Source organism: Oncorhynchus clarkii, chromosome 20, assembly GCF_045791955.1.
Source record: "Oncorhynchus clarkii lewisi isolate Uvic-CL-2024 chromosome 20, UVic_Ocla_1.0, whole genome shotgun sequence".
In the NCBI taxonomy this organism is placed as follows: domain Eukaryota; kingdom Metazoa; phylum Chordata; class Actinopteri; order Salmoniformes; family Salmonidae; genus Oncorhynchus; species Oncorhynchus clarkii.
The window spans coordinates 19507169-19520863 of record NC_092166.1 but is presented as its reverse complement, the minus strand read 5'-3'; the positions used below and the strand labels follow the sequence as shown (position 1 = coordinate 19520863).

The window sequence follows — 13695 nt, the reverse complement described above, 5'->3', positions numbered from 1 at the left end:
CAGTTAAAATAAGACTTGGATGGCTGTCTGTCACTCTAAAGGACTGTCATTACACCCCAGTCTTTATCCCAGGACTTCTAACCAGGCCTCTGACTACACCAGGGGGAAATAACTGTGGCTCAGCCTGGTCTGTGTTTCTAGGGATGATGACAGTCTCTATCCCTGATGCAACATATCTATTCAAACTGTACTGTATTATACTATGTAAGTGCATCACAGCTCTGATACTAACAGTGAATTGGATTATGTTTTACAATGAGCGTACCGTTATAGACTGTCTGGGAAAATGCAGGATGCTATTGTTGTCATCAAGACTAGCAGGACTGGACTGTGTGAAGATGATCAAATTTAACTAAACTGGCAAGACATAATTCAACTCCGTTCACAGCATTGGCCCAACACTAACTGACTGTAGTTCATTAAGGGGTTAAGATGTATTAGGCCAAGAGGGGAGAGTTGTATGAGATGGTATAGACTGGATGTCCAGCTGACTTACCATAGACCTTTACCGAGTAATAACAAGGCAATGAGCATAGAGGACAGTCTACATAAATCCTACCCAGAGAGAAAGACGCAGCCTCGACAGCATAAAGAGCACAGAGGAGGCTTAAGATAAAGCAAATCTGCTCTCCCCACCCCGACACAGAGGCAATATGACCGAGACACAGGGACGATATGACCGAGACACAGGGACGATATGACCGAGACACAGAGGCGATATGACCGAGACACAGAGACGATATGACCGAGACACAGAGGCGATATGACCGAGACACAGGGACGATATGACCGAGACACAGGGACGATATGACCGAGACACAGGGACGAGGGACGATATGACCGAGACACAGGGACGATATGACCGAGACACAGAGGCGATATGACCGAGACATGGGGACGATATGACCGAGACACAGGGACGATATGACCGAGACACAGGGACGATATGACCGAGACACAGAGGCGATACGACCCATATCTTGACAATAACAGCACAGCAATGCTCCTTGAGACCCATAACTTCACAGCACTAAAAATAAGCACTAAAACATCTATGGTCAAAAAGACAAATGACGTGTGACTACTGGACTGGTAATCAACACCGCCCCAAACTGGGTCTGTTTAAAATAAGACCTGAGCATTATTACCCATCTAGGAAATATATCCAAGCTATTGTACACCAGTTGATTATCTTTTCAGCTGTAATGAATCCGGCAGGAAGCTACAGTGCCCCCTCATTGTCCTTTTACTGGAATGTATCCTCCTCCTAAGGGACCCCATATCAAACCCTCAATCTATAACACATGCTGACCCACAGGAAGACAGCTGCTAAAGAGCAGGGTATGGACTAAGGCTGAATCTCAAATAGCACACTATTCACTATAAATTTAACTACTTTTGTCCAGGGCCCATCAAAAGTAGTGCACTATAAAAGGGAATTGGTAGCCATTTGGGTTGCAAGCCTAATTATAATTAAGCTTGGTGGGAATGGGTTTTCTGGAACAGGAGCTCAATACAACATCCTTCACATCCAGCGGTCTGCTGACCATTCCCTCCTCAGAGGTTCCAACCACTGCAGTAGTTCTAGAATAAGTCAAAATGGCTGCCAATACTTACAGGCTTCTTCAGGAAGAAAACTGACAGGGCTCCGATCAATGGCATGTCTCCGAGCAGGGGCTCCATGATGACCCTCAAGACACCGTGAAGCTGCAGAAAACATGCCAATCAGTGACTTTTCAATTGCAGATCATTGTAACATACAATTTATAGGTCTCTATCTTATTACATAGGAAACAACGGTACAATACACTTTTGATTAATCTATTTGACAAATTCTACATGACTGTCTTCTTGTTGTCTCAAGGAAAAGTCTGACCTGAGTTGTATTACTAAATGTTCCACTGCTTTTATTAGTATCCATCCTGACTGAAGTGACTCTTTACTCAGAAATGTAGACACTGCCTAGAGCTACAAATTTGGTTGCAAGGACGAGCAATTAAACATCCCTTAACATGAAATGGAAAAATTTGACATTTTCAATAACCATACTGCCATACTGATTAACCATACTGCCATACTGATTAGCCATACTGATTAACCATACTGCCATACTGATTACCATACTGCTGTAGTCTTATTCTCACATTTACTCAAAACAGTGGCTTGGTCAGAATCAAAACAAAACATATGAGATTGCAGATTGCCACATTTAAGAGCTTCATTCTGAACAAAAATGGTTACAGTGAAAAGCCAGCCATCTATTAGGAGCTAACAAAACCGTATGAAATCTGGACTGATTCCAAAACAGCCTACCAGAGTGGACACATTGACCACCTGAGACTGCAGTCTCAAACCTGGCCAATCAGAATGGGTTCGCAATGATTACTGTAGACTACCCTGCATACAACTGTCTCTCTCTGATCAGCAAATATGCTAGTGGTTTGCAAGGGCAACCTCTTGTAATGTTGTATAATCAACCTTCACCCTTATCTATGAAGTGTCAACATATTATGTAAAAAAAAAGAACATTTTGAAAAAAAAAACGTTAATTTTCATAATGCCAAATACGGCGGTGGCTAATGGTTCGTCTCATGCAACAGACAGATTTTCATCAAGCTTAGGAGGTCTGGTATATCAACTGAATACTTCCGGCGCCGACAGAGATGGCCGCCTCGCTTCGCGTTCCTAGGAAACTATGCAGTTTTTTGTTTTTTTACGTGTTATTTCTTACATTAGTACCCCAGGTCATCTTAGGTTTCATTACATACAGTCGAGAAGAACTACTGAATATAAGATCAGCATCAACTCACCATCAGTACGACCAAGAATATGTTTTTCGCGACGCGGATCCTGTGTTCTGCCTTACAAACAGGACAACGGAGTGGATCCTATGCAGCGACCCAAAAAAACGACTCCGAAAGAGAGGGAAACGAGGCGGTCTTCTGGTCAGACTCCGGAGACGGGCACAGCGCGCACCACTCCCTAGCATTCTTCTTGCCAATGTCCAGTCTCTTGACAACAAGGTTGATGAAATCCGAGCAAGGGTAGCATTCCAGAGGGACATCAGAGACTGTAACGTTCTTTGCTTCACGGAAACGTGGCTTACTGGAGAGACGCTATCCGAAGCGGTGCAGCCAACAGGTTTCTCCACGCATCGCGCAGACAGGAAAAAACATCTTTCTGGTAAAAAGAGGGGCGGGGGCGTATGCCTTATGACTAACGTGACATGGTGCGATGAAAGAAACATACAGGAACTCAAATCCTTCTGTTCACCTGATTTAGAATTCCTCACAATCAAATGTAGACCGCATTATCTACCAAGAGAATTCTCTTCGATTATAATCACAGCCGTATATATCCCCCCCCAAGCAGACACATCGATGGCTCTGAACGAACTTTATTTAACTCTCTGCAAACTGGAAACAATTTATCCGGAGGCTGCATTCATTGTAGCTGGGGATTTTAACAAGGCTAATCTGAAAACAAGACTCCCCAAATTTTATCAGCATATCGATTGCGCAACCAGGGGAGGAAAGACCTTGGACCATTGTTACTCTAACTTCCGCGACGCATATAAGGCCCTGCCCCGCCCCCCTTTCGGAAAAGCTGACCACGACTCCATTTTGTTGATCCCTGCCTACAGACAGAAACTAAAACAAGAGGCTCCCACGCTGAGGTCTGTCCAACGCTGGTCCGACCAAGCTGACTCCACACTCCAAGACTGCTTCCATCACGTGGACTGGGAGATGTTTCGTATTGCGTCAGATAACAACATTGACGAATACGCTGATTCGGTGTGCGAGTTCATTAGAACGTGCGTTGAAGATGTCGTTCCCATAGCAACGATTAAAACATTCCCTAACCAGAAACCGTGGATTGATGGCAGCATTCGTGTGAAACTGAAAGCGCGAACCACTGCTTTTAATCAGGGCAAGGTGTCTGGTAACATGACCGAATACAAACAGTGCAGCTATTCCCTCCGCAAGGCTATCAAACAAGCTAAGCGCCAGTACAGAGACAAAGTAGAATCTCAATTCAACGGCTCAGACACAAGAGGCATGTGGCAGGGTCTACAGTCAATCACGGACTACAGGAAGAAACCCAGCCCAGTCACGGACCAGGATGTCTTGCTCCCAGGCAGACTAAATAACTTTTTTGCCCGCTTTGAGGACAATACAGTGCCACTGACACGGCCTGCAACGAAAACATGCGGTCTCTCCTTCACTGCAGCCGAGGTGAGTAAGACATTTAAACGTGTTAACCCTCGCAAGGCTGCAGGCCCAGATGGCATCCCCAGCCGCGCCCTCAGAGCATGCGCAGACCAGCTGGCCGGTGTGTTTACGGACATATTCAATCAATCCCTATACCAGTCTGCTGTTCCCACATGCTTCAAGAGGGCCACCATTGTTCCTGTTCCCAAGAAAGCTAAGGTAACTGAGCTAAATGACTACCGCCCCGTAGCACTCACATCCGTCATCATGAAGTGCTTTGAGAGACTAGTCAAGGACCATATCACCTCCACCCTACCTGACACCCTAGACCCACTCCAATTTGCTTACCGCCCAAATAGGTCCACAGACGATGCAATCTCAACCACACTGCACACTGCCCTAACCCATCTGGACAAGAGGAATACCTATGTGAGAATGCTGTTCATCGACTACAGCTCGGCATTCAACACCATAGTACCCTCCAAGCTCGTCATCAAGCTCGAGACCCTGGGTCTCGACCCCGCCCTGTGCAACTGGGTACTGGACTTCCTGACGGGCCGCCCCCAGGTGGTGAGGGTAGGCAACAACATCTCCTCCCCGCTGATCCTCAACACTGGGGCCCCACAAGGTTGCGTTCTGAGCCCTCTCCTGTACTCCCTGTTCACCCACGACTGCGTGGCCACGCACGCCTCCAACTCAATCATCAAGTTTGCGGACGACACAACAGTGGTAGGCTTGATTACCAACAACGATGAGACGGCCTACAGGGAGGAGGTGAGGGCCCTCGGAGTGTGGTGTCAGGAAAACAACCTCACACTCAACGTCAACAAAACTAAGGAGATGATTGTGGACTTCAAGAAACAGCAGAGGGAACACCCCCCTATCCACATCGATGGAACAGTAGTGGAGAGGGTAGCAAGTTTTAAGTTCCTCGGCATACACATCACAGACAAACTGAATTGGTCCACTCACACAGACAGCATCGTGAAGAAGGCGCAGCAGCGCCTCTTCAACCTCAGGAGGCTGAAGAAATTCGGCTTGTCACCAAAAGCACTCACAAACTTCTACAGATGCACAATCGAGAGCATCCTGGCGGGCTGTATCACCGCCTGGTATGGCAACTGCACCGCCCTCAACCGTAAGGCTCTCCAGAGGGTAGTGAGGTCTGCACAACGCATCACCGGGGGCAAACTACCTGCCCTCCAGGACACCTACACCACCCGATGTCACAGGAAGGCCATAAAGATCATCAAGGACATCAACCACCCGAGCCACTGCCTGTTCACCCCGCTATCATCCAGAAGGCGAGGTCAGTACAGGTGCATCAAAGCTGGGACCGAGAGACTGAAAAACAGCTTCTATCTCAAGGCCATCAGACTGTTAAACAGCCACCACTAACACTGAGTGGCTGCTGCCAACACACTGACACTGACTCAACTCCAGCCACTTTAATAATGGGAATTGATGGGAAATGATGTAAATATATCACTAGCCACTTTAAACAATGCTACCTTATATAAATGTTACTTACCCTACATTATTCATCTCATATGCATACGTATATACTGTACTCTATATCATCGACGGTATCCTTATGTAATACATGTATCACTAGCCACTTTATACTATACTATGCCACTTTGTTTACATACTCATCTCATTTGTACATACTGTACCCGATACCATCTACTGTATCTTGCCTATGCTGCTCTGTACCATCACTCATTCATATATCCTTATGTACATATTCTTTATCCCCTTACACTGTGTACAAGACAGTAGTTTTGGAATTGTTAGTTAGATTACTTGTTATTACTGCATTGTCGGAACTAGAAGCACAAGCATTTCGCTACACTCGCATTAACATCTGCTAACCATGTGTATGTGACAAATAAAATTTGATTTGATTTGATTTGATTTAGTCAGAGAAAGTCACAACATTTCCCAATAGAAAGTAGTGTACGCATGTGTATGATATAAAAATATTACTACCTGTATACTTTTTATACCAGCTCTGCAGTAGTATTTCTTGATGTCAACATCAATCTCTGTATTTCCAACAAAGCTGAAAAGATTAAAATAAATAAATATATATATATATAGTCTTGATATGTAATGATATAAAAAGGTATCTCCAAATAGAACCACAGTGCATGTGACTATACCTAATCTCCAGGTCCATTATAATCTGTCGTTTGTCCACATTCTCAGTGTACACTTTGACCCCGTTCACCCTTAGAGGCTGTAGAGAGAGAAGGAGAGAAAGATGGAGGGAGAGTGGGAGAGAGGATAGGGTGACAAAGCAGGACCCAATGGTTGACAGGTGCCTCTGTGTGCTCAAACCCAAACCGCTTGTCCAACCATACTTCAAGCATGCGTTTCCTAAGTTCCCTTACAAGGTTAACAAGTTTGAAAACTTACACACAGGAATAAATTGCTGGACATTGTTGATACGGCTAATGACGGTAAACAACAAACACCTATGAACTATATTATACAGAATAAACACCTACAACATATAAGAAGATATAGAACATTTTCCACACTGCTCGACATAACAGTGGGAACCTAACCAACAGTAACATTGACCCCAGAACTCATCACTGGAAACATACATGTATATCTAAATGCCTCAGTCTAACCTTGTCCCCCATGTCGATCTTGGTGAAGCAGAAGGAGCTGAGGTGAACGTTAGCCCCCTTCACAGCCGGCTCGATGGTCTCTCTGAACAGCTTGTCAACAAACTGACAGATGTACGGCCACATCTGTTTCACTGTCTGGGGAGGGAGACAGAGCGGAAGACTCAGGGTTACACAGGTCATATTCTCAAAGCTCAATGTCTGACAGAGACACTACATAGGTAATGGCCCTGTTCTCTGCATGGTTTGATTGAATAAGACTGAATTAAAATAAGAAATACTTTATTAATCCCAGAGGGAAAATTCTTAGCATAATTTTGTCATAGATAATAGGTAGGAGATGCCCTCATAATTGCCCAACACACATAACATTACCTCAACTGACACATCTATTTGGTTTGGGTGTGGCCCTAGTGTAGTTTATGGGCTCTACTTTAAGTACTGATGCATGAACTCCTTACCCCATAAACCTACTTCAAAAACAATAGCATCTATAACACTCCTGCAAAACAAATAGAGCTCAATCTCTCGTTTTATTATCTAATGCGTCTTTGAAACATTGTGGACTAAATCCCCATAAGTCTGTTTTTTACAGTAACTGTAAGAGTAATGACTCCTCCCAGTTCCTGGAGTTAGAAGGGTCCCCAGGGAGGCTGGTACTGGAGCTGGGTTAGCAGAGCTCCAGATAAGGGCCTATTTATAAGAGGCTGCTGCCCTCCCGCCCGCTTCCCTGCCTCCACACTGTACCACTTATCTAGAGCAGGGCAAGTGCTGCTGCCGGGAAAGTTGGTATTGGACAGGGTTCAAATACTACTTGAAATCATTTCAAATATGTTATCTGTGCTTGACTGAGCTTGCCTGGCTTGATGGACCAATACGATAGTGGGGTTTTGCAGTTTTGGGACTAATCTGGCACTCTAGGCAGGCTAGATCAAACAAAGTATTTGAACGATTTTCAACGCATTTGAAAGATCGTATTTGAACCCAGGTCTGGTTGGTGTACTGTAGGACAACGCACTGCAGTGAAGACGTTCAGTACCTTGTTGAGCCATTCCACTCTCTCCACATCTGGAAAATGAACCTGGAATGAAGAGAATAATGGATCAGTTCATATTCGTTCAATATGTGAGCTGTCTGAAGAGATGCTGTGGGGTAGATGAAAACAATGTCACAATGTCATTACAGGTTGGTCAACAGTTTGACATTAAAACAGACATTCAATAAAGACTATAGGGGCAATAGAGAGTAACGCAACTGACAGATTGATCCTGTCAATCAAATCTGTCACATTCTTCGTAAACAACAGGTGTAGACTAACAGTGAAATGCTTACTTACGGGCCCTTCCTAACAATGCAGAGGAAAAAAAAGTTCCATTAATACAAGGAATACATACACAATGAGTAACGATAACTTGGCTACATAAACGGGATACACCTGTACTTTGAGTTGTATGATGATTGTATACTACTAATACAGTCTAATTACACCTATATGAAACAACATATCACCTTGGTTTGGTAGTAGTGTTGAATGGTGCTAAACCCGCACGTCTAAAGCTCAGAGGAAAGGGCTGATTCTGTGCATTGATTCAAAGACGAGGCTGCAGTATTTGGGGTCTCAGGCTGACAGTATGAGAACAGCACCAAGCCGCTCAGAGATAGCTGAGGCAGGGAGTTGACTGTGACAGATAAGCAGTTGGATTTACATAACTACCTGACAGACAGAGCTTCTGCAGGCAGGCTTAGGCTGAATCCCAAAGGGTATACAATTCCCTAAATACAGTGCATTCGGAAAGTATTCAGGCCCATTTCATTTATCCACATTTTGTTAGGTTACAACCTAATTCCATAATGGACTCAATAGTTTCCCCCCTCATAAAATCTACACACAATACCTCATAAGGACAAAGCAAAAAGTGTTTTTTTAAGACATATTTGCAAATGTTTTAAAATTAAAACTGAAATATCACATTTACATACAGTACCAGTCAAAAGTTTGGACACACCTACTCACTCAAGTATTTTTTTTTTAATTTAAAAAAAAACTATTTTCTACACTGTAGAATAATATTGAAGACATCAAAACTATGAAATAACACATATGGAAGTAATCATGTAGTAAACAAAAAAGCGTTAAATAAATATATTTTATATTTGAGATTCTTCAAATAGCCACCCTTTGCCTTGATGACAGCTTTGCACATTCTTGGCATTCCCTCAAATAGCTTCATGTGGAACGCTTTTCCAACATTCTTAAAGGAGTTCCCACATATGCTGAGCACTTGTTGGCTGCTTTGCCTTCACTCTGCGGTCCAACCCATCCCAAAACATCTCAATTGGGTTGAGGTTGGGTGATTGTGGAGGCCAGATCATCCGATGCAGCACTCCATCACTCTCTTTCTTGGTCAAATAGCCCTTACACAGCCTGGAGGTGTGTTTTGGGTCAATGTCCCGTTGAAAAACAAATGATAGTCCCACTAAGCGCAAACCAGATGGGATGGCATATCGCTGCAGAATGCTGTGGTAGGTAGCCATGCTGGTTAAGTGTGCCTTGAATTCGAAGAAAATCACTGAGTGTCCCCAGCAAAGCACCCCCACACCTCTTCCTCCATGCTTCACGGTGGGAACCACACATGCGGAGATCTTCCGTTCACCTACTCTGCGTCTCACAAAGACACGGCGGTTGGAACCAAAATTCTCAAATTTGGACTCAGACCAAAGCACAAATTTCCACCGGTCTAATGTCCATCGCTGATGTTTCTTGGCCCAAGCAAGTCGCTTTTATTGGTGTCCTTTAGTAGTGGTTTCTTTGCAGCAATTCAACCATGAAGACCTGATTCATGCAGTCTCCTCTGAGCAGTTGATGTTGAGATGTGTCTGTTACTTGAACTCTGTGAAGCATTTATTTGGGCTGCAATTTCTGAGGCTGGTAAATCTAATGAACTTATCCTCTGCAGCAGAGGTAACTCTGGGTCTTCCTTTCCTGTGGCAGTCCTCATGAGAGCCAGTTATCATATCATATGTAGAAAATAGGAAAAACCATGGAATGAGTAGGTGTGTCCAACATTTTTACTGGTACTGTAAGTATTCAGACCCTTCACTCAGTACTTTGTTGAAGCACCTTTTGCAACAATTACAGCCTGGAGTCTTCTTGGGTAGTGCACTACAAGCTTGGCACACCTGTATTTCGGGAGTTTCTCCCATTCTCCTCGTTGCTCTACAGCTATTTTCAGGTCTCTCCAGAGATGTTTGATCGGATTCAAGTCCGGCCTCTGGCTGGGCCACTCAAGGACATTCAGAGACATGTCCTGAAGCCAGTCCTGCATTGTCTTGGCTGTGTGCTTAGGGTCATTGTCCTGTTGGAAGGTGAACGTTCGCCCCAGTCTGAGGTTCTGAGCACTCTGGAGCAGGTTTTCATCAAGGATCTCTGTACTATGCGCCGTTCATCTTCTCCTTGAAGCTGAATAGTCTCCCAGTCTCCCAGCGGGCTGTCATGTGCCTTTTACTGAGGAGTGGCTTCCATCTGGCCACTCGACCATAAAGGCCTGATTGGTGGAGTTCTACAGAGATGGTTGTCCTTCTGGAAGGTTTTCCCATCTCCACAGAGCTCTGTCAGAGTGACCATCAGGTTCTTGGTTAACTCACTGACCCTTCTCCCCCAATTGCTTGGCTGGGTGTACAGCTCTAGGAAGAGTCTTGGTGGTTCCAAACGTCTTCCATTTAAGAATTATGGAGGCCCCTGGGTTCTTGGGGACCTTCAATGCTGCAGACATTTTCTGGTACTCTTCCCCAGATCTATGCCTCGACACAATCTCATCTCTGATCTTTACGGACAATTACTTCAACCTCATGGCTTGGTTTTGCTCTGACACACACTGTCAAATGTGTGACCTTATATAGACAGGTGTGTGCCTTTCCAAATCATGTCCAATCAAAATAATTTATCACAAGTGGACTCCAATCAAGTTGTAGAAACAAAGGATGATCAATGCACTCAGAGCTCAATTTTGAGTCTCATAGCAAAGGGTCTGAATACTTACGCAATTTTTTTTCCCGCTATGTCATTATGGGGTATGGTGTGTAGATTTATGAGGAAATGTTTTATTCATTCCATTTGAGAATAAGGCTAACGTAAAAAAAATGGGGGAAAAGTCAAGGGTCTGAATACTTTCCAAATGCACTGTAGTAGTAGTGATGAAGTGTTAGCATTGAACTAACATATGAGCCAAACATACACATCAATGCAAGTCTCAGCATGACTCCCTATCAAAATAAAGGTTAAAAGGCCTAGTGCAGTCAAAAACGTGATAGTCGGCATCCCGAGTGGCGCAGTGGTCTAAGGCACTGCATCGCAGTGGCAGCTGTGCCACTAGAGATTCTGGGTTAGAGTCCAGGCTCTGTCGCAGTGACTGGGACACCCATGGGGCGGCGCACAATTGGACCAGCATCGTCCGGGTTAGGGGAGGGTTTGGCCGGAAGGGATGTCCTTGTCCAATCGTGCACTGGTGGGCCGGGAGCAGTACACGCTGACACGGTTGCCAGGTGTACGGTGTTTCCTCCGACACATTGGTGCGGCTGCCTTCCGGGTTAAGTGGGCATTGTGTCAAGAAGCAGTCCGGCTTGGTTGGGTTGTGTTTCGGAAGACGCACAGCTCTCGACCTTCGCGTCTCCTGAGTCTGTATGGGAGTTGCAGCGATTAGACAAGACTAACTATCAATTGGGTAGTTAGACTAACCACGAAATTGGGGAGAAAAAGGGGTAAACATTTTTTTTAAATTAAAAAGTGATATTCCTGTGTTTATATACACTGTGTACAAAACATTAGGAAGACCTTACTAATATTGAGTTGCAACCCCTTTTGCCCTCAGAACAGTCTCAGTTCGTTGGGGCATGGACTCAACAAGGTCTCAAGAGCGTTCCACAGGGATGGTGGCCCATGTTGGCCCATGTTTTTAATCCCAGCCCCGTCCCCGCAGGAGGCCTTTTGACTTTTGGTAGGCCGCCATTGAAAATAAGAATTTGTTCTTAACTGACTTGCCTAGTTAAATAAAGGGTAAATAAAATCTAAATCTTGACTCCAATGCTTCACACTGTTGTGCCAAGTTGGTTGGATGTCCTTTGGCTGAAGGAACATTCTTGAGGCACACAGGAAATTGTTGAGTGTGAAAAACCCAGCAGCATTGTAGTTCTTAACACACAAACCAGTATGCCTGGCACCTACTACCATACTCCATTCAAAGGCACTTACATCTTTTGTCTTGCCCATTCACCCTCAGAATAGCACACATACACAATCCATGTCTCAAGGCTTAAAAATCCTTCTTTCACCTGTCTCCTACCCTTCATCTACAATGATTGAAGTAGATTTAACATCAACAAGAGACAATAGCTTTCACCTGGAGTCACCTGGTCCGTCTATGTCAGTGTTCCCCAACTTGCAGCCCGCGAGGCAAGGTGGTTTTATTTGCCCCCTTCCCAAGTTTCCAAAGTAAAAAAAAAAAAACATTTTGTTGGTGTGGAATTTATTGTTGGACATAAGAATAAAAACACCAGGAAATCAGCTCCAAGTGATTTTAATTTAAGAAATCTGTTCCCAAGCCTTCCCACGCATAATTGAGGCATGACAGTATACAAATTTAAGCAAGGTTTGAAATTATTTTGTTTTAGTGAAACATTACATCTGTTTGCAAATTGACTACAAGACGCCCAGTCTACAAATTAGAAGAAAAAATAAATAAAATCGTCCCGCGGCTGAATCTAGTTGATGATCCTTGGTCTATGTCAAAAAAATAGTTCCTAATGTTTTGTACACTCTGTTTCCACACGATGAGGTTGGAATAATGAGAAATTGGGAAAATTATGATATATGTCATTTTAGTGTAAGAGCTGTTTGAAAAGACCACCTTTAATTTCAGCCTGTTTTGGTGGGATGCAGTTTTGGTCTGCCTGGTGACAACACCAGTAGGTAAATTAGTTAAAGAGAGTTCCAAACCTCTCTGCCAATAACAGCTTGTTTTCTGTTTCCCCCTCCCAACTCAGACCACTCCCAGTCCTACCAAATTCTTGCTTGATAAATTGCTCTCGCTAAGAAGCTATTTTTATTTGGCTGTTAGATCATGTTTATAAAACGCAATACCATGAACTCAAATCCAAATAGCCTGGCCTAAATCTGCATAATATTGTACAATGACATTTCTTTGTTTTCCTTGACAACTCCGATGCTGTGACACAATAAGGAAACCGATTCATTTCACAGATACATTTAAAAAAAATAGTTCCCCCTTCAATTACACGTTGCCAGACCACTTTTCACTCCTTTTTAGGGTCTGTAGAACAGTAGAGGTTGCCTAGCAGCATATTCCAGCCTGCCTTGAGAGTTTGAGATCCCACAGCTAGTGGAAAAGAAAAGCAGAGGTTCACAGTAATTCCTCACAGGAGGAAAGCCAGCAGCTCTGACTCATTGTCAAGCTATTTCCTGGTTTGACTGAACAGTTAGTCTGATGGAATATGGTTTCCAACCAACAGACTCAGAGTGCGTCAGCTTTAGTACCCCGGACAACACACCACAGTTAACAGAGTAGCCTGAATAACAGAAAACTGTCACACAAGTCACAATGCAATTGCTAAAACTTTCTGATTCTGAACAGAAACTTGTCGGATATTTAGAAGGCTCATTCAACCCTGACTAATCTTAGCCAGTATGAATATACTGAATAGCTCATGGAGCTGTGTCTTATCAATGTATGTAAATATAATACTAATCTCACATCTCAGCAGCCATGAAGTGGAGCAATGTGGTCATCCCTCTCCTTATGACAGCTCATGGGAGAATCAAGCTGGGATGT

At 44.0% G+C, this 13695-nt stretch overlaps 1 protein-coding gene across 11 annotated transcripts in view; it reads right to left on the bottom strand.

The window, feature by feature from the left end:
- The window catches only part of LOC139376044 (extended synaptotagmin-2-B-like), a 49984-nt gene that overhangs the window by 27054 nt on the left and 9235 nt on the right, over positions 1-13695 (bottom strand). For all 11 annotated transcript variants that reach the window (XM_071118158.1, XM_071118156.1, XM_071118161.1 and 8 more), the window contains exons 3-7: positions 7890-7931; positions 6854-6988; positions 6377-6453; positions 6204-6276; positions 1618-1707 (exon numbers count right to left, since the gene is read on the bottom strand). In XM_071118158.1, the coding sequence (XP_070974259.1) occupies positions 1618-1707; positions 6204-6276; positions 6377-6453; positions 6854-6988; positions 7890-7931 (417 nt within the window). The remainder of the gene's footprint in view (positions 1-1617; positions 1708-6203; positions 6277-6376; positions 6454-6853; positions 6989-7889; positions 7932-13695) is intronic.